This window comes from Eschrichtius robustus, chromosome 6 (assembly GCF_028021215.1).
Source record: "Eschrichtius robustus isolate mEscRob2 chromosome 6, mEscRob2.pri, whole genome shotgun sequence".
NCBI lineage: Eukaryota > Metazoa > Chordata > Mammalia > Artiodactyla > Eschrichtiidae > Eschrichtius > Eschrichtius robustus.
The window spans coordinates 49,881,994-49,903,874 of NC_090829.1; the positions used below are offsets into that span (position 1 = coordinate 49,881,994).

Below are 21,881 nucleotides of genomic sequence, written 5' to 3' on the forward strand. Positions count from 1 at the left end.
TAAACTGTCTTTACTCTTTGGACAGATGTTCAAGTGTCTGTGACGACAGAAGCTTGTCATAGTGTTTCTCAAGTCTGAGTTTATTGGCTCTCTAATTGCTAGGAGTAGCATTTCCTCACCAGCTTAATGTTTTCCAAATGTAGTGACAGTTGTTAGAAATGTTTGTATTTTTTCCTATACCAGGGTTTTCTTGCACTCATTGAATTCTGCAGTTTTTCAAATTTGATCAAAAAACAAAATTTTTTTAAATTTCCTATTGCATTTTTAACACTATAGACATGACTTTCCTCGGACATACAACTTTTTTTTTAGATACAGTTAAGTATTTCTAGCTATATTCAGCATGTAATAATGTAAAAGAACTTCGTGAAAAACAGCTAGTCTTTACATCTGCAGAGGAGAGATCTTAAAGTGGAAAGAAAGTAAGATCTGAAACATGTAGAGAACATTGGAAACTAAAGTTTGATAAAAGCTAATAGCTAAGAGTAAAATCAAATTCATCTCTCTGAAAGCATGAGAATGGATTTGGTAAGGCATTTAGGTCTTTTCTGGCTCAGTAACTCTAAGAACATTAAGTGAAAATCATGGCTCATAATTTATCCAGATGTTCTTCCCATTTCATACCACCACCACCACCTGTGCCACCCCCTCACCACCACCACCCCAGTTTCCCCAGGGAGTATGGAAGTGTGTTACGAGGTGCTGAATACAAGGAAAAACCTGTTGAACTTTAAAAATCATTAAGTAGTGAGTAGGGCATATTTATCTTAATTCTTCAATCTGTTAAAGGAATGCATAATAACAGATGTGGAGTTTTTTTTAATGTTAAATTTTTTGAATAAATACAGCTATGATTTGAGGAATTCACAGTACTTTAAGTGAAAGCCAATACTTTGACAACTGTAAAGCTATCACCTTTATTCCTCTCAACATTTAGAGATAGATGGTTTTTACATTTAGACTGCAGAACTTAAAGTAACCTCTTTAAATTGTCACATAAAATTTTTTTTCTCACACTTTGCCCAGCTTTAGCAGTATTAAATCATTCAGATTAAACAGTTAAGTGGTATGTATGAATTAATTTGTGAACATGGGTCTGTAATCAAAGGATCGTGGTGTCTATTGCCTCTTCATAGAAATTTTAATTTGAAAACAGGATTGACCACAGACAACAGTAATTGTTTGCCATCAAATCATGAAAATGTTATCGGCATCCTCCAAAAGAGAGAATTATCTTTTTTAAAAGTTCACTGGCAGCACTGACTTGTTTGGAAAGTATACATTTATATGTATTTGTATATGTGTATGTTTATATATATTTGCCTGGATTTGTGAAATTGTATCAATACCCATTTGTAAAATACCTAAAATAACTTTTTTCAACCTCTAAACCCCTTGACAGTCCCTGGAATCTGCCACCTGAAACCTTTTTACCACTTCATGACAGCTTTCAGTTAGGATACCTATAATGACCTTTCCTTGTATGCTACGTTACTCTTTGGGTATATTTTCTTTATAAAAAGAAATTAGTTCCTTGATTTCCTTCTCCAGGTGTTCAAATTTTAGTCCCTATTTTGCTAAATTTCTTTGAAAAAATTACACTACTCAGTTTTTCACAATGGACAGTTATTCACAGTTTAGTATCTCTTTTACTTGTTCTAATTTATGAAAGAAAATTTAATAGACAATAAAATATAACCTCTGTGAAGAGTAGTAAGACAAATATATGAAAATTACTTTAAAGCTTGTTTTTCATAGATATTGACCTACTGGTACAAGAGTAAAACCTGCATTAGATGATGGGCTGCAAGCTTCTCCATAACCTGGTGTCCAGTAAAAATGCCTTTTAAGGCCATTGGAGACTTCTGCAAGGTACACGTGTCCATCCACCACAAATGGCTCCACATCTGTATTGTCTGATTTTAGACGGCCCATGTGAATTAAATCTGAATATGCCTAGGATTTTTTAAGAAAAACTGTATCATTAAGAAAATAGTTTATTCATTTTACAGTGCTTAAACAAATTTCAACATTCAAATTAGATGTGATAATTTATAGTTTAAAATAAAATATTCTGAATAACACTGCTGAATTTTAATATTTTCCAGGCATTGTAGTTTTTATTCATTTAATTCCACACAATGTAATTACAATCTTGCAAAACTTATTTCTACGTTTTAACGTTATTAGGCATGTTTTGTTGTTTCATGACTCCCAGAGATAACAATTCTATGTATTACCAATTTTGTGGACCAAAGGTCTCATGGTCAAAATTTCCAAGTCCTAAGGTGACTGACTCATAAATGAGGATGGAGTGCTGTTGTATATGCCCTTGAAGATCCGATGACAGCCAGGGATCCATTTTTCAGAAAAATAAACAATCACAGATTTTGGCATACAACTATATGGAGTTCATGGACCCCCTGAAGGTAATCTACAGATTTAGGCTTAGAGAGACCATTCCCATAGTATTAGATGCTGGCCTGGCTGGCCACTAATTATTTCTTCATTGTAGAATTTTCTTTGTATATCTCTTATGGGTCATTGATATCTACATAAAAGTGTCATACAAACATGTTAAACTAGTTTATCAGTAAGGTTGCGATTATAGAGAAAGGCAGAAATTAGACAGTAAAAGATTCAAAAGTCTAGCTGCTTTCTGCTGTAGCTTGTCATTAGTAATTCCAACTCAGCTCAGCCTCTAGTGTATAGAATGTGGAAGGATTTTTTTTTTTATAGTGTACATTTTATTAGCCTTTTTAGTGATAGAATTCTGGTTAGTCTTTTGGCAATTTTTGAGAATTCTAACATCTTATATATATATATATATTTTTTTTTTTGGCTGCCTTGGGTCTTTGTTGCTGTGTGTGGGCTCAGTAGTTGTGGCTCGCGGGCTCTACAGCACACGGGCTCAGTACCTGTGGCACACGGGCTTAGCTACTCCGCGGCATGTGGGATCTTCCCGGACCAGGGCTCGAACCCGTGTCCCCTGCATTGGCAGGTGGACCCTTAACCACTGCGCCACCAGGGAAGTCCCCTAACATCTTATTTTTCTTTGTCTTCTTTCCAAATGAAAACTATTTGTTACTATGCTTTTTGTGTGTGTTGAAAGTAGTGTCAAGGGTTCTCTGTATTTACATAAGCAACACACCAAATATTTTGACAGCTTTTACTATATCTCTCCAAATTCTGTGTCTTGGTTTAATTATTGGGTAGCAGATTGGAGATTGTGCCACAGCAAATTTAAAATAAATCAACAATTGTGATTTTAAAAAACTTAACTTTGGAGAAATTGGGACTGTGTAATTCAGTGATCTTTATACTAATATGTAGTATTTGATATCTTTTCCTATTTCAACCACAAAACTTTCCAGTAGCTAATTTTTAGGACTTAACATTAAAATTTATCAAAACTGCAGTGTCTCGTTACACTTTGTAATCACGTCTAAGGCATCTGTATATAACATCTGACGTTATAGGGAAAACCCCAGAAAAAGCCTCAGTGAAGAAAAAAACTTACCACACGTGTAGCTTCATCAAATTTGTTTCCCCAAATGTAGATATTAGAGAGCGTGGGATTTGTTTTCATTGACTGTGAAAGCGCAACAAGTCCTTCTCCCTCTATGTTGTTGCTTACCACTGACAACCTGTGGAAAACCAAAAAGTAATAACCCTGGAAACCAACAGTTCCACAAAGAGAATGCATAAGCTAGCAACAGCATTTATTACACACATTTTATTGTGTTAAGTCAGCATTAAATACATTTAATGTATAATCAAAATATTGACCTAATAATTCCTAAAATCCAAGAAACTTAGTTTCCTAATTGGATACTTCATGTACCTAAGTAGAGCTACCTACATTTTGGAAATACACAGTCTATTGTTTTCTATTTATTATTCAGTAAAGGTTTGGGGTGGATCACAGATACATTTTTCAAGATAAAGTCATCCAAGTAATATTTTTTTCTTTGATTCATTCTTATTTTAGAGTCTTGATCATATTGAATGATTATAATTTTTCTGTTAGAATTCAGGATAAAATAAGTAATAAGAATTTTCTCATTAATTTTAAGCAGTCATAACTAGAATCAATCTAATTTTTTTTTAAAGGATATTTATTTTACTTTTTTTTTTTTAAAGAAATTCCTTTTATTTTTATTTATTTATTTATTTATTTAGTTAGTTTTGGCTGTGTTGGGTCTTCGTTTCTGTGCGAGGGCTTTCTCTAGTTGCGGCGAGCGGGGGCCACTCTTCATCGCGGTGCGCGGGGCCTCTAACTATCGCGGCCTCTCTTGTTGCGGAGCACAGGCTCCAGACGCGCAGGCTCAGTAACTGTGACTCACGGGCCTAGTTGCTCCGCGGCATGTGGGATCTTCCTAGACCAGAGCTCGAACCCGTGTCCCCTGCATTGGCAGGCAGATTCTCAACCACTGCACCACCAGGGAAGTCTAATGAATAGATTTTTGAAAGCTAAATTTATTTTAGTCAGGTTCACTTTAGTTTTATTTGCTTTAATCTCAGGATACCAATACCATAATGTCAGACTATTAATTGATACTCTTTTTACAAGGACTTTAAGTGGGCTTTTATTTGATTTTCTTGTTTTATTTTAATGTATACATAAATCAGTATTCAGGGACTCCACTAGTACAGAAAAATTATACCCCAAATGTATTAATTTTGGGATAATTTACTCTTTATTAAGAGTTGCAGTATTTTAGCTGAATTTTACCCTATTTAAGACTATATAGGGTGGGATGAATTGGGAGACTGGGATTCACATATATACACTAATATGTATAAAATAGATAACTAATGAGAACCTGCTGTATAACACAGGGAACTCTACTTCACTTTGCTGTGCAGTAGAAACTAATACAACATTGTAAAACAACTATACCCCCCCCACACACCCCCAAAAAAAGACTATAAAAAATACAGAGCAAAGAAATTTGTATTAGATTTTAGGACCGTGTACAGAAGAAAATAATTATGATGTACAGAAGAAAATAATTATGATGACTATGATGATGACTATTTCTTATAATAATAAATATGTGTTTGTATTCAAAGAACTAGGAAGAACACATACCATATTTTTCTGGGCTTGTTTGAGAGACCTAGTGTAAACTATTAAGAATTTATTCAATCAGTGTTATAAAATTATCATAGTCAATCTAATTTTTAAAAGACATTACTTTTGAAAAATAGAAGAAATTGAAATGTTTCCTGTAACTTAATGTCAATTTAGAAACTGAGTTTTCATATTTCACCATGAATCTTAAGAGGTAAGAGGTTTAAGGTTAGTATTCTAAAAAATTTAAGTTTTTCTGTTATTTTGGTTAAATATAAAACCATACTAACGCTTTAAGAGTCCTGTTGTGTGAAGCAAGAGCGTCACTGAGATAGTTTGCTCCTGCATTTTCTATTCTGTTAAAAGAAAGATCTATTACTTCCAGGGTAGTATTGCTTTTCAGTACATCGGCCAAACACACCATTCCATCCTGAGTTATTTTATTGCTGGGAAAGGAAAAATATGTAGTTATATTTGGAAATATGAAGTATTCTTTTATTCATAGATACAGCATGCTTGAAAACTTATATAGTAATAAGTACTTTCTATTTTAGTTACGATTTATTTTAATCACTCAATTTCCAAAAAAGTTAATAAAAATTTGCCATAAAATGTTGCTTCTATTCTGGTTTACATATTTAAATTGCTCTCAAGTTATTATATCGGTATAAGCCGAATAAATACTAAGGCTCAAGATAAAAAGTTGACAACAGTGGTTGCATTTTCTAATTTTGGAATTAGTGTCTAACAAAGAATTTTATCTACAGTGAATATTTACAGAGATTATTCCCATGATTTAACTCCTGAATTAATATATAAGTTATCAACTTACCAGCTTACATCAAGGTAGCGTAGGCTTCTGTTCAGATACAGTGCATCACATAACTGTTTCATACCACAGTTTTTTATGTCATGCTTACACATGTGTAGTTCAACAAGGCACTGATTTTCTTTCAACATGTGGCCTAGATGAACTGTGGACTCTTCCTAAAAATAGATAGTCTTTTTTCCAGAATATAATTTTGAAGCAGTACATGTTTATTCCAAACATGCAAAGTTATTTAAATTAGCTTTTTAAAAAGATTTTATCAGTTAAGACTATTAGTCTACTATTTGCAATTTGTTTGGCATGGCTTTTTAAAACAATCATTTTGCCACAAATATCTTTACTGTTTTAGAAACAGGCAGCAGGCACTTGTAAAGTGCAGTGACTAAGTGATTTAAGAGAGGCTGGTTAAAAAAATCATTACTAAAAAAGCAACAATCATCTCAGCAGGAAAAAAAAAAATCAAAATAATTGGTCCCATGATTGAGCATGAGGGAGTTCCCTGGTGGTCCAGTGGTTAGGACTCAGAGCTTTCACTGCTGGAGCTCAGGTTCAATCCCTGGTCAGGGAACTGAGATCCCACAAGCTGCACGGTGTGGCCAAAAAATAAATAAATAAATTGAGCATGAAAACCCCTTTACTGCTGTCCTCTCAAGACAAGGTGTTCTTGCCCCTTACATACGTTTCTAAACTTTGCTCTTGATCGCCACTCTTTGTAGTTTTTAGACAAAATACAAAGACACTGCCCATCATGATTCTATTTTTAAAATACACTCACCCTGTGATATATCCAGTTCCCCTTGGAAAGTCATCCCAAATTTATAAATATGGTTTACTCTTGCTTTCTGGTAACTGGAAGACTTCCTTCCTTCCTTTCCTTCCTTCCCTTCCTTCCTTCCTTCCTCCCTCCCTCCCTCCCTTCCTTCTTCCCTCCCTCCCTCCCTTCCTTCTTCCCTCCCTCCCTCCCTCCCTTCCTTCTTCCCTTCCTCCCTTCCTTCCTTCTTCCCTCCCTCCCTCCCTCCCTTCCTCCCTTCCTTCTTCCCTTCCTCCCTTCCTTCTTCCCTTCCTCCCTTCCTTCCTTCCTTCCTTCCTTCTTCCCTCCCTCTGCTGCTTCCAGACAAAAGGTATGTAACCTCAGTGAGGATCTGAACACCAAGTACTTTAAATTTTTAACAGAATCAAAGCATGTCTTAAAATAAATGGGCCAAAGTATTTTATGATAAGAAGTCCTGATGCATTATTGCTGTTTTTATAAGTTTTATAGTCACTGGAAATGCTGATCATGGATAGCCATATATGCTCGAATTATCTAAAAGTACTTTGAGAAAAAATAAAAGTTAAATAAAATCACATAGCAATAGCAGATTGTACATGAGCTTTATAATAAAACTGTCCAAATGCTAGCTTTACCTTGTACTAACTTTATCACTTTGGGCAAATTATTTCATCTAGCTGAGTCCCAGTTCCCTTTTCTATATAAAATAGGTAAAATTTTACTTCCCTCACAGAAGTAAATAAATTAACAAAAGTACCTGGCACAAAATTAGTGTTCTATAGAAAACCACAAAGCACTTATTATTGTTCAATATTCTATAATACGGTATCTGATTTAAGTTATTGCTTTGACACTGAAAATACATATCCAGAGGGAAGCTGAAGTCTGAAATCTTAAATGAAAACTGACCACTTAGGAGGTCCAGTATTGGTCTGCATAGTGCCTGGAACAGAGGACATACTCAATACAGATATGATGTATGCCTTGACTGCATTTTTAGGTCAAGAAATTTGAAAGAGGGACCATCCTTATTAAGAAAGGGAACTAGTATCAAAAATAGCAAAGGGTTTTTGTTTTGGGGTTTGTTTTTTTTTTTAGCTCCACTCACTGAGTTTGTGGCTTAGTTTGGCCTAGGGTGGCACCTAGCATCAGCGTTTTTCCAAGCTCCCCAGATAATGAACAGTAAAACCCTTAAATGAAACAGGTTTGCTGGCTTGTATTTGGGAACAGCAAGTGTGAGGAAGCACAAGAGGATTCTACTCCACAACCATTTAAGAGACTAGTACTGTCAGGGATAGAAGGGGGCGGCTGCCTGGTAGAGGAACAGAAAGCAGGCTAGTTTAGCTGACTGCCCAGAAGCACCAGGCTAAGAGCAAGGTCCGGGGCCTGAGAAAGAGCCCTGGGCTTTTTTTTTTTTTTTTTTTTTAATTTATTTATGTTTTGGCTGTGTTGGGTCTCCGTTGCTGCGCGCGGGCTTTCAATAACTATTCTCAGATGGATTTAGGAGTAATGACACCACTCAACATTTAAAAGAGGAATTGTGCTTCGAATGCAATTTCATATAGTTTAACATACTTCCGCAGGGCTTTGATCCGGAAAATTTTGATTCAGCCTTCAAATCTCTTAACATGTCCTCAATCTGAGAAGCTCCCCTGCCACCTCTCATCCCCCTGCATTGATTTCTCTGTCTTTTCTCCTGCTCCCAAGGCACCCTGAGCATATCACCCTCCAGACTTGTGGATCTCCCTCCGTGTGGACTGAAAAAAAGCTCTTTGAAAAACGAGGGCTATGTGCTTTGACACTATCCCTGGCACCAGCATTGTTTCTTGTTTAGGGTTGCATTCAAATATTTACTGAGTGAAGAATCAAAAATGAAGCAATTTACTGAATGCTTACTTTGAGCCAGGTATTTTGCTGGTCTTTAAAGTAGGTTCGTCTATTTGTGGATTCTGGTTGTCTTTTTGAGGTTAAATTTGTAAACATGAAGCAATTAACATGATGTAAAATTCCAAAATTTTTCATACAGGAAAGTACAGAGATAATTCAAAGGGAGGGAGAGATCTATGTAGACAACGAATGCAAAATATACTTACAAATATGAAAAATATTTTTAAAATATGGTTAATTCTCAATTACTCATACTAATGGGGAACAGTGAAGTAGCTGATTTGAAGACGGAAGTCCTTGAACTTTTTCTTTTAGTAGATATTCTGTTTTTGTTTAGACCAATAGTAAAACGAGTTCTTATTCCCTAGCATTTTGCTGATAAGAGAGGAGAGCCACCTAAAAGAATGTTAAGGGGCAAGGAGAAGCCTTGAGAGTTGGAACCATGTTTTTACCGTCTTTCTGTCTCTAGCGTGCAGCTTACCTGAAGCACCAAGTCCAGACCTCCCAGACTGCTATTCATATGCAATTTGCCGTTATTGCTCAGGATTTCAAAAATGTAATGGTTCATCACATCAGTGTAACAAGAACAAACAAATCACAAAACAGTTCACACTGGGCTCTTATAATCCTCCAGCCTTTAAAACTTTAATCATTTATGCTTTCATCTTAAAGTCCTCTGCCCCTCACAGGTTTACTCACTGAGAATGAGTTTATAAGAAAAATAGACGACATGTTTACTGTTTAAATAAGCAACATCTAAAACCATATTTATAAAACTCTTACCGAGAATTTAAAATTTTCCTTTCAAGTTTTTCTTTGTAAACAGTAGTTTACAGTTCTAAAAATACAATGCATTCATGAATCTTGACATAACCTTCAGTAAGTAGTACCTTCGTTTTATTCACATGTAGCCTTATTAACTGCTCACTTTGAATACATACCTGTTCGCCATACAGTATAGGTCGGTTTAGGTTTAATCCCTTAATTGTTTGGTTTTGAGTTAGGACTGTAGCGAATGCTATCACACTCTGCATTCCCTAAAAACAGGTAAGTTCATTAAGGAAACTGACAAAGTATATAAATTAACCTCCCTAATATTTCAAGATCAGTAATCTGGCTTCTGACAAATCAAAATTGTAGGTTGATCCTTCAATGGTAGGTTGATCAAATTCAGAAATGAATTGTTACTGTGTTATTTTCTCTCTGCCCTAAAATCTATAAGATACATGGGGAGTTTCTTAAGGTTTCAGTATCCATTTCCTCCGGTGTTTACCTCTAGGTTTGCTCCTAAGCCCTCAAGGTTCTACATGATGCACAGAAATACAGACACACAAGTGGATCCCAGCTAGGGCTCTATACTACATATAGTGTATATCCTTAATGCAAGCTTTCTTTTACATTCATACTAGTACTTTAAGTGTGTGTGTGTGGCAGGAAAGGGTTACTAATCACATTTTTCACTGCTCCCACAGGCCTCCCTCTACCTTATTGGAAGGGCCTAGTCCTCTGCCATCTCTGTGATGCACACACATCTAGTTGTTACGCCAGAAAACCTGGGCTTTCTTCCACTTCACCAGTCCTCTTACTCTATCAGTTGATCAGCAAGTCTTACAGATTCTGCCTCCAAAAGATGTTTCAAATTTGTCCGTCTCTGTAGCTACCACCCCAACGCCAGTCCTCATCACCCACCTGAATTACTGCAGAAACTGCCTAAGTGGTCAGTGGGCTTCCTCTCACCACCCTCTAATTCCCCACAGAGAAACAAGAGTGATCTTTTACAAGCACCAATCATATCATGTCACCCCTCAACTTAAAGCCGTTCCATAGTTTGCATTTAACTCCCTTTGTGTAGCTACTCTGGCTTTGTAGTTCTCAGACTCAGTATTTCATCATTCATGTACTCCCCTCATGATTTTTGCCATATCTGAGTATCAGTTTTATTATTTACCTAATACTTTTCCATTAAATCAACTCACTTTTTCCTTTATATTTATTTTAAAACTGTGTCACTACCATAAGTGGAAAGCCACAATCCCTTGAAATAAATAGAAAGCATTTGTAAAAACAAATACGTATTAAAATTACCTCAAATTATGTCAGTCAGTATGCTACCCATACCACACTTGGGGAAGCACTATCTTAGAGTCTGTGTGTTCTGGACCCCCTGCCTGGAATGTTCTGCCATGGACCCTCTTCAAGGGAGCTCTTTCTCATCCTTCACAACTCCTAAGTATTACCTCCTCAGGTCTTCGGGTAACCATCCTATCATGCCTATTACCTTCTGCCCATTATCAGAGTACTTTGCCAACTTTGTAGCACTTTTCTCTAATTTACTGATGTTTTCCTAACTAAAATATAACCTTTATAAGGGCAGAGACCATATCTGATGCACTCTTATATCCTTAGAATCTAGAATTGTGACTGGTATGTGTAGACAATACACAGTTGACCCTTAAAGGGTCAAGGATCAACTGTGTACCTTGGTATCCATGGATTCAAACAACCTTGAATCCTGTAGCAACTGTAGTATTTACTATTGAAAAAAATCTGCATATAACTGGACCCCAGCAGTTCAACCCGTGTTATCAAGAGTCAACTGTGTATTGAATTAATGCTTTCCCAAGACCATACTGGCTGCATCTACCCCCTTCTTAAGCTTTAGAGCCTATTACCCCAAAGAGCCTCCTTGGCCCATCTTACTGTTTTCCTGTCCCAGTAATTTTGCATTAACCTATTAACAATAGGTTCCTAACAGTAGGCCTGAAGGTTTGAAGGCATGTTTGAGAAAATGAAGCCTAGAATTTGAAGACATGCAAAACAGACAGACTTCTCATTATCAGTCCAGATGAAGGCTCAGAGCAGCTCTTAGCATAACCTGAGGTTTTATGCTATGACATAACTACTCACTGCAAAATGTTTCCATAAGTAAAAAATTTATATTATACGAATGAAGTAGTATTTGTTTAATTAAAAGGAACGTAATCTTCTTCTTTAGAAAATCCCATACAAGTTAAGAAGGGTAACAGATGGAAGTTTAGGAATATTTTTATTACACTGGATATTCTTCCATAATATTATTTATTATAATCTGATGCTTATTTTAAAAAAATATTTTCTCTGATATTAGACCTTAGAGACAAGCTTAATCATTCATAAACTGTCATTTAGCTGGTCTCTGACACTTCTCTATGCTAGTTTCCAGGGAGAATGATCCAATATCTGAGTGACTATCTCATACCCAATTTAACTCACCAGATCACAGTCACCCACATCTAATTTCTCTAAGGATGAATTAATTTGTAGCATTGCAGCAAAAAACATTCCACCCTTATTTTCAATCTTGTTTCCAGTCATTCTTAGGTGCTTCAGAGTTGTATTCTTCTGAAAAGGAAAAGAGGCAAAACTTGGTTAAAATTTTAACCCACAGAATTCTCTTTAGATTACATGAGTTAGGAGACTATATTACTATTTGCAGACTCATCAGTTTTTCATGGAGATAGAACAAGATATATTCCTTAAAGGTAACATTCAATTTCCCATAACAGATAAATATCTAGTTTAATAGTTTAGTAGAAAGAATGCCCAGGAAATAGATACCAAAATAATGACCAGTAAATGAAGCAGATTTTAATAACTTTACTTTCATTAGAAAATCTATAAATTTATCTTCTAAGAAAATTACACCACCTTTTAAAATTGAGATGAAATTCACATAACACAAAATTAACTATTTTAAAATGTATAATTTGGGACTTCCCTGGCGGTCCAGTGGTTAGGACTCCATGCTCTCGCTGCCGAGGGCCTGGGATCAATCCCTGGTTGGGGAGCTAAGATCCCGCAAGCTGCACGGTGCAGGAAAAAAAATAAGCAAGAAAATGTACAATTCACTGGATTTTACTACATTCGCAGTGTTGTGCAGCCATCACCTCTAGCTAATTCCAAACCATTTTTATCACCCCTAAAGGAGACCCTGTACCCATTAAGCAATCACTTCACATTCCCCCGTATCATTTTGAAAGTGATACAATTTCTCAGACATTTGCGAAGTTTAATTCCTTCTCTTATTTCATTTCTTTTGATAAATCTTTCACAAAATTACAGACATTTCATTGTCCTAGTGAATAAATATTTGGACATATAAGTGCAAATAATTATCTTTAAAATTAAGTCAAACCCCTCTAAGAGTGGGAAGAAGGCAAGGATGTCTACTCTCACCACTTCTATTTGACATTGTACTGGAGGGTCTAGATAGGACAATCAGGCAAGAAAAAGAAACAAAAAGGGCATCCAGGTTGGAAATGAAGTAAAACTCTTGTTTGCATACGACATGATCTTATATGTGGAAAATTCTAAGGAATCCACCAAAAAAACCCAATCCAAAACAAAACAAAAGCTGTTAGAACAAATAAATGGGGAATTCCCTGGCAGTCCAGTGGTTAGGGCTCCGTGTTCTCACTGCTGAGGGCCCAGGTTCAATCCCTGGTCAGGGAACTAAAAGCCCACAAGCCAGCCAAAAAAAAAAAAAAAAAGAACTAATAAATGAGTTCAGCAAGTCTGCAGGACACAAGATCAATATATAGAAATCAACTGTATTTCCATACACTAGCAATGAACAATTCAAAAATGAAATTAAAATTCCATTTATAATAACATCAAAAAGAATAAAACATTAGGAATAAATTTAACAAAAGGACAAGACTTGCACATTGAAAACTACAAAGCATCAAAGCATGGTTGAAAGAAATTAAAAACAACCTAAACAGGGACTTCCCTGGCAGTCCAGTGGTTAAGACTCCGAGCTTCCACTGCAAGAAGCATGGGTTCAATCCCTGGTCGGGGAACTAAGATCCCACATGCTGTGCAGTGTGGCCAAAAATAAATAAATATTAAAAAAATAAAATAAAAACAACCTAAGTAAATGGAAACACATCCCATGTTCCTGGGTCGGAAGACTTAAGAGAGCACTTTTCCCCAAATTGATCTAAATATTTAAAGCAATCCCTCTCAAAATCCCAGTTGCATTTTTTGCAGAAATTGATAAACTGATCTTAAACTTCATGTGGAAATGCAAGGGACCCAGAAGAACCAACACAATCTTGAAAAAAGAACAAAGAGGACTCACTTCTTGACTTTAAAACTTACTACAAAACTACAGTAGTCGAGATATTGTGAGACTGGCCTAAGGATAGACATATAGATTAAAAGAATAGAATGGAGAGTACAGAAATAAACCCTCACATTTATAATCAACTGACTTTCAACAAGGATGTCAAAATTAATGGGGAAAGAACAGTCTTAACAAAAGGTGTTGGGTCAAATGGATATCCACATGAAAAAGAATGAAATTAGACTCCTACTTCACCTCATATATAAAAATTAACTCAAAATGTATCAGAGAACTAAATGAAAGAGCCAAAACAAAAAGCTGTTAGAAGAAAATGTAAGTGTAAATCTTCATGACTTTGGATTAGGCAAAGTCATGAAGTTAATAGCCTTCTTAGATACATCACAAAAAGCCAAACAACAAAAGAAAAAATAGATTAAATGAACTTTATCAAAATTTTAAAATTTTGTGCTTCAAAAGACACCACTAAGGAAGTTAAAGGCAACCTACAGAATGTGCAAAAATATTTGCAAATCATGTATCTAATAAGGGACTCCAGAAAGGGCAAAAGATTTGAACAGATAGTTCTCCAAAGAAGATATACACATGACTAATTAGCATATAAAAAGATATTCAACATCTTTATTCATTAGGGAAATGCAAATCAAAACCACAAAACCTCTTCATACCCACTACGATAGCTCAAATCAAAAAGACAATAACAAGTACTGGTGAGGATATGGAGAAATCAGAACACCAATACATTGTTGGTGGAATTGTTAAAAGGGACAGCCACTTTGGAAAACAGTTTGGCAGTCACTCAAAATGTTAAACAGAGTTTCCAAATGAACCAGCAATTTCACTCCTAGGTATGTACCCTAGAAAACTGAAAACATACGTGCACAGAAAAATGTGTGCAAATATTCATAGCAGCATTATACATTATAGACAAAAAGAGTGGAAACCCAAATGTCCATTAACTAATGGATGAACAAAATGTGATATTTCCAAACAATGGAATATTACTTGGCAATAAAAAGAAATGAAGCATGTTACAACATGGATAAAATTTGAAAGCATTAAGCCAGTCACTAAAGGCCACATACTGTACGATTCCATTTATAAATGGCCAGAATAGGCAATGTATAGGTAGAAAGTAGATGTGACTGCCAGGTGCTGGAGGGTGAGAGAGAGAAGCACAGAGAGGGATTACTAACGGGTACAGGGCTTCTTTTTGGGGGAAAATGTTCTAAAAACAGTGATAGTGGTGATGGTCACATAACTGTGAATATAACTGACTGTTGAACAACACAGGGGTTAGGGGTGATGACCCTCTGTGCAGTTGAAAATGACTTTAACTTTACATTTGGCCCTCTGTATCCGAGGTCCTGCATCCTCAGGTTCAACTGACCGTGGATTGTGTAGTACTGCAGCATGTATTTAGTGAAAGAAATCTACATATGAGTGGACCCATACAGTTCAAACCTGTGCTGTTCAAGGGTCCACTGTATTCAATATACTAAAAAAACCACTGAATTGAACACTTACAAAGGGTAAATTCTGTATATGTGAATTATATCTTAATAAAGCTCTTTATTTTTTTATTCTCTATTTTTTTAACTGAAGTATAGTTGATTTACAATGTTGTGCTAATTTCTGCTGTACAGCAAAGTGACTCAGTTATACACATATATATTCTTTTTTTATATTTTCCATTATGGTTTATCCATAAAGTTGTTTATTTTTTAAAATGAGTTCAAAAGTGCTCATGTAATGTCCAGACTTTAATAAATTGAAGTGAAATAAAAAATATACATTCGCACAATATTAAAATAAGTTGACATTAACATTTGTTTCTGTTGGTTCCAAGCTAAAACTAAAGAAGTTAAAATTCCCAAATAAAATGTTAGTTTGAGGTATACGAATGCTTACATGTAGTGCTTTAGCAATCAGTTCTCCACCTTCAGGCCCAATGTCATTAAACATAAGGTTTAAGTAAATGAGATTATGTTGCTTCTAAAATAAGGAGAGAAAAGAAGCTATTACATGTGTATTATTAGAAATCAATAATACGTAAGAGCTGCTTTTTAAGTAAAAGTGTTTACCTCCAAAAAAATTCTTTATAACCAGGAAATTTCAAGGTCCAGCAAAAGAAAGGACCATTAAGGAAAAAAATCAACATGATCATTTAAACAAATATAATGGCAATATAAAGAAAAGAACTATATTCATTTTTGATCAATGATTCAAAGTATGGATGTGCTTTATGTACTTAACCATAGTGTATAAGTTTGCAAAAGATGACTCAGGAGGCTCTAGGTACCAGCTCTACTGAGACCAAATACACAAATGGGTTTTTAGTGTATTTCAAGTGTTATAAATATGGCACAGAGTCAGGACACTTGACATTTTGCAAAACTAGTGTTTTGTGTGTGTGTGATTAGACTAGGTGATTTCACTGTAAACAGAACTAAGAATATTTTGATGACGATGCTTTTGCAGCATTTTTATTTGTGGTTGATGAAAATAACTTGGTTACTTCATTTTTTTTTTTTTTTGGTTAATCTTCACTCTGTCCTTACATTGTGTGCCATTTCATGGACATGAGAATTTTAAGATCATTTTAAGCTCATTAGAAGCACTTGTAGCAGATGAGAATGGAACAAATAGGAAATTAAAAAGCCAATTTAAGGGAAGAATAAAAAATGATATATGCTGCTTTAAACATTTTATTTTAACTGAAAATACAGACATACATACGTATGTGCCAATCTTCTGAGGTTGAAACAAAGCCTTTTCTTTAACGACACCTATTCTGATTGGTGGACCACACTGTCTCTCTTAAATAAAGTGCAACCATAAAACAGCATTTCAGCTTGGGTATCTCCAAAGTGAAGTCTGCAATAAAGGGTTAGCTTAGCAGGCTAGGGGTGCTGAAACCCTGCACGTTCCAAAGAAAGGGCTGGTTCTTAACTGGGTCCTGGGAGAAAAGAAAAATGAACCAAGAACATTTTGTAGTAAAATAATACCTGAAGCAGTTTTGCAGCATAGGATGCGCCAACATCACTTATGAGGTTATATCTAACATCCAAACCTGAAAAACACAGATGAATAGAAGCTGATATTCCTTCTAATGAACACTTAAAATCAGGAAAATGAAAGCAGGAAGGAATGATTCTTAAGGAGACATACCATTAATACATGGATTATTCTTTAAAATTCTGCAAAGAATCCAAAAATCTTCACCTGTTACTCTTTCTACTGGCATTAAGTGACAGTTACCAGCAACATTTAATGTGATTCCTACCAATCTGTTAAAATATAAAAAAGAAATCCAGTAAAGAAATAAAAGTATTTTTCCTTCATGTTTAGTAACATCATGGATAGCATTTACTGAAACCAAGTATGTACCACAATACAGATTTATATCAAGTAACTTAAAACTACTGAATATTCTACAGCTTTTGCAAAGCACTTTAACATATGCATAGTTTAATTTCTCAACCACAAGAAAACCAAAGTATTCCCACTTGCAGGTAATGACATTGAAGACTTCAATGATTTGCATAAATAAACCCAGCTCACAGGAGTTAAGGACAAATCTGGAACCCAGACTTGGAGAATGCTGGTCTAGTCCTTTTTCAGTAAACTCCACTACCTCCAAGACCTAACCATGTTGATCATCTATGCTGAATCAGAAAGTATGTCCACTTTATCAAGCATTTGCAAATGGCTTTCAAATCACTCAGTGTTCCAGGATTTTCACACAGATGAATATCAGTGAATGTTACTGATGTAATCAAGTATTTGTCTTCCTTACCCCTTTTCAATTTCTTCGTCCACTTCTTGGAGTATATGCAATATAAAAGGTTTAATTTCCTGGGACTTTTCCATACATAGCTCATAATAATATTCCTGTAGACCGCCAATAGGTTCTGCAGCTTTTGAAAAATAAATGCATTACCCTTCATCGCATATACATTATCCCAGGAGCTTCCCCCCCGCCAGAAAAAAATTAGACTTCTTTCAAAGATACAAATGTGTGCGTATGGAGTTGAGGGCAGGGTGAAGAAAAGGAGATGACGTTAAGAATACAGAAAGGGAAGAAAAATAAGAAGGAATGGGAGAGAAGAAAAATGCTGTTTGGAGAACTAGGGCCATACAAGTACCCACTGAAGAGTGGGCAGACACTAACTTGGAAGTGACACAAAGGGAGAACTAACCTCTGTTATGTAACAGGCCTGGCAGCTGAGGAAAATGATGTCCAGAGAAATTACGTATTGTGCCTAAAATCATACAGCTAATAAGGGCAGAGTACAGAGTCATACTGACTCCAAAGTCTCTTCCTACTCTGCTATAATGGGTTAGGGTGACTCAAGGTTGCTTATCATGGCTTCAAACAAAGACAATTTTATCATAGAGTCTAAACTCAAAAGGGATCTGAAAAATCACCAAGTCCAATAGGCTTCTTGGAGACCCTCTATACCATGCACGTTGATGGCATCTGAATACAGCTCTGTCTGTTCTTCCTAACACCAAGTTGAGGCCTAGCTCACAGAAGCGCTTCACCTACCCTGGCCTTCCATTTCCTCTTTCTAAAGGTGATTTTCCCTGTCTAGTCCTTAATAAGGAAGACAGAAAGAAAACAGGAGTTAAGAACTTGTTACTCTGTTATACCTGCAGTTTTCCTTAATGGTCTTATTATTTTCGATATTACTTTTTTAAAAATTTTTATTGGCGTATAGTTGATTTACAATGTTGTGTTGGTTTCAGGTGTACAGCAAGGTGAATCAGTTATACATATACATATGTCCACTCTTTTTAAGATTCTTTTCCCATATAGGTCGTTACAGAGTATTGAGTAGAGTTCCCTGTGCTATACAGTAGGTCCTTATTAGTTATCCATTTTATATACAGTAATGTGTATATATCAATCCCAGTCTTCCAATTTATCCCTCCCCCCTCCCCTTTGCTATTACTCTAAAAGCACCCTTTTTGAGGCCCAGGCCTTCTTGGGTAGAAGGTATGCTGACACTTTTCTTAGAAGCACACACCACTGTCTGTATTTTCTGTCCTACCTTTTGGGTATGTCTCTTTAAGAGTCCATGCTCAGAGTTCTCCCTGCTCAATCAGCCTGAGGTCTTTAGGATCCAGCTTCTCTAAGTCTCTACATCCCAAAGATCTTATTTGCTGAGTGGACTTCTGCACTACATGAAATAAAGAGTTTGCTAAACAAATGTGCAAAACAAGATTTAAGATGAGGAACATCATATTACACAAGTGAAAGCAGATAAACTTTTCTTATAGTTTTTTAAAATAAACTTTTAAAAAATAAATGTAGGGGACTTCCCTGGTGGTCCAGTAGTTAGGACTCTGTGCTTTCACTGCACTGCAGTGCAGCCCAAATAAATAAATAAATAAAGTTAACCCACACTTATTTCAGATAACTCGGAAATTTCAATATCAAAAAGAAAATAAAGGAAAAAAAAAAGAAAAGAAAAGAAACATTCATCAGCAATCCTGCTACCAAAGAACCACCACAACTGAGGTCTGGGGGTATTTCCTCCCTATTATTTTTCTTTTTCTATATCCTTTTTTTCTTCAGTTAACATTGTGAGCAGCTTTCCCATATCATTAGATATTCTCTGAAAATTTTTAATGTCAGCATAATTTCTGTCTTGTGGATGGATGTACATAAGAAATCTTTCACTTACCAGATATAAAATAGATAAACAACAAGGACCTACTATATAGCACAGTATCTTGTAATAGCCTGTAATGGAAAAGAATCGGAAAAAGAATATACCTATATATACGTATGTATAACTGAATCACTGTGCTATACACCTGAAACTAACACAACATTGTAAATCAACTATACTTCAATTAAAAAAATTTTTTAAAGAAATCTTTCACTTACTTTAGGAAATTTTCACGTATTTAAATAACACTTTAGCACAATATTTCCCAAATTGTGTTCTGTGAAATACTAATCTACAAGATGATCAAAGATGCTCTAAATAGAATAGGTTTTACTGTCAAATAAGTTTGGGAAATGATGAATTGAACAATGCTAAACAGATTCCTATCTACAACACTTCTCAGGACATTTAAAACTCTCAGGTGCTCAAAGATTCCTCAGATTGTTGAGCCTGGCGGGGAGGGAGGTTAAAAGTGCTCCCAGACTTAGGACTTACGTGACCATGGTTAAAATGGAATGCAATCCAAAAAATGCTAGTTTAGCGTCCTCAACAGAAAACAAAGCAAGTAGATCTCAAACGGATTTACTTCCTGGAGCTGGGCTCCCACTGGGTTTCTTTCCTCTCTTCTGGCTACTACTTTCCTCGGTATTAAAAATGTTAAACAACATTTCAGAAATAGAGACCTGATTGAAATAAAGACGTGTTTATTTGGGATTTGTTAGGACTGCAACCCAGGAGACACAGATCCAATAAGCACTTGAACTGTGTTCCACCAGACTACAAAATGGTGGAGGCTTATAAAGGCAAAAAACCCACAAGGTTACATAAATTGTTTGTCAAGAATTAGGATTGGAGCTGGCAAGACGTAAGGGTGCTTGGTAAGCAAGGATTTGTTAGGAGTCTGAAACGATTACAAAATTGCAAAGGTGGGGGCTAATTTGAAACTACAAGGTTGCAACTAGCAGCTGCTAGCAGATTCTGTTTTGAAAACAGCTGGTAGTGTCCTCGAGTCTGATACAGTTCAGAGAAAATCCAAGTTCTCAGTGATGAAGGAATGCATCTGAAATCATATCCACAGTGGCCACTTGGCTCCATTTTGCATGCCTGTACCACAGTTACTCCATTTTGATTTTTAAACGATCTTAAGTGTGTCATTAAAGAGAAGAGAGGATTGCCCTGAGAATTTCTCTGACGTTCATTCTGCCTGCCCTCAGCTGGCACAACCGTATCCAGGACATGCAGACAGATGTCAGACTTACAAGTCATGTTTTTGTGCAGACATGAAGGAATCTTAGATTACAAGCTAAATATAGCTAAAGAAATTTACAAGAATATTTGTATTTAATTACCTGGCCATGGATGTAAATTATTTTAAAGCTTCAGCTATATCTTTCTGCTACTCTCTCTTTTATTTAAAATTCACCTAAGTATTGTATGTCAAGATTCTATGGCACCAATAATTTATTTCCTATAGTGTATTCATATTAGGAGAAAATAATAAACCAGTCTGCAAAGTGTAAAGCAAAACCTAGGAATAACCAATTACACAAGAAAATGTCAAGACTCTAACCTAGATTTCATTTTTAATCCACACCTGAGTCTTGAATTCCAAATAATTTTTACTTAACAGCCTGCTTAAAAAATTCTAGTTAAGGGCTCATTTTGGAGGTGGTTCCCAATGCCCTCCTATACTGGAACAGCCAAGTACTGGGAAATCCAAGGGTTGAGGGTGTCAGACTTCGATGCCTACCCAGAACGTCTGTGTGGGCTGAACAAGTTACTTAAATTCTTCGATCTTAAATTCCCTCTTATGCTAAAAGCAGAGTATATCAATGCTCATCTCATGGTGCTTTGAGGAATACGAAGGCTTCTGGCACAATTTCATATCTACAACACAAGTGGCCAAAATGGAAATGGTGGAGAGAGAGGGCGTTCACACTATACTTAACTTGCTACCGGATAATTCATGGGTGCAGAAATACTTAAAACCGAGCTGGCGTAGAGGTGCAAAGAGCGGTTTCCAGACCCTCTCGCCCACCTGGGCCCTGCTCTCTGGAGACTGCACAAAAAGGGGCCCAAGAAGTATATCCAGACAACCTTCTCAGAGACCGTAAGAGCAAAGCGACACACACTTTAGTACTTCAGGACAACCCACCGCGCGAACTGCGTACCCGCTGCGGGAACTTGGCGCTCCGCTCCCGCCTGCGTCTGGGGGCGCCCCGAAGTTCCGGCCACAGCTGGGGTTCCCAGGGGCTCCCTCCCGCCGGACCACCTCTGGCCCGAAGTCTGCTCGGAGGAATCGGCCTGCCCCCGACGGCCCTAGCGCGTTTCGTCCGGGCCAGGCCGGCGCCAAAGGACCCCCTATTTCTTACCGCTACAGTCGGCCGCAGCCCACGCCGGAGTAGGGGTCGTAGATGGGGCGGAAGGTGGGGTCCGGGACTCAGGCCCGGCCTGCTGCGGGCTGCGCTGCATGCTCTCTGCATCCCGCCGGCCGTGGCAGCGGCGTTGTC

At 36.5% G+C, this 21,881-nt stretch overlaps 1 protein-coding gene across 7 annotated transcripts; it reads right to left on the reverse strand.

Moving 5' to 3' along the window:
- Nucleotides 1-830: 830 nt before the first annotated feature.
- On the reverse strand, nt 831-21,876 carry LRRC34 (leucine rich repeat containing 34). Of its 7 annotated transcripts, none has more exons than XM_068546221.1 (11): nt 21,744-21,876; nt 17,490-17,610; nt 16,862-16,980; nt 16,699-16,787; nt 15,602-15,685; nt 11,818-11,946; nt 9,507-9,593; nt 5,910-6,064; nt 5,368-5,523; nt 3,521-3,647; nt 831-1,956 (listed from the first exon to the last, which is right to left on the reverse strand). In XM_068546221.1, exons 1-11 carry the CDS (start codon nt 21,841-21,843, stop codon nt 1,753-1,755), a joined length of 1,371 nt encoding a protein of 456 aa, XP_068402322.1. In that variant the 5' UTR covers nt 21,844-21,876; the 3' UTR covers nt 831-1,752. The 7 variants fall into 7 exon arrangements, with proteins under 7 accessions (XP_068402322.1, XP_068402324.1, XP_068402321.1 ...); XM_068546220.1 differs by having other exon boundaries at nt 832-1,956; nt 9,507-9,602; nt 17,490-17,604; XM_068546222.1 differs by having other exon boundaries at nt 832-1,956; nt 9,507-9,602; nt 16,699-16,763.
- Nucleotides 21,877-21,881: the final 5 nt, after the last annotated feature.

Coding starts and splice junctions, on each gene's coding strand:
- LRRC34 (XM_068546219.1), bottom strand. CDS start 21,843: ATGCAGCGCAGCCCGCAGCAGGCCGGGCCTGAGTCCCGGACCCCACCT. Junction 16,981..17,489: donor GACGAAGAAATTGAAAAGGG/GTAAGGAAGACA, acceptor ATATTTTAACAG/ATTGGTAGGAATCACATTAA. Junction 16,788..16,861: donor GAATAATCCATGTATTAATG/GTATGTCTCCTT, acceptor AAGGAATATCAG/CTTCTATTCATCTGTGTTTT.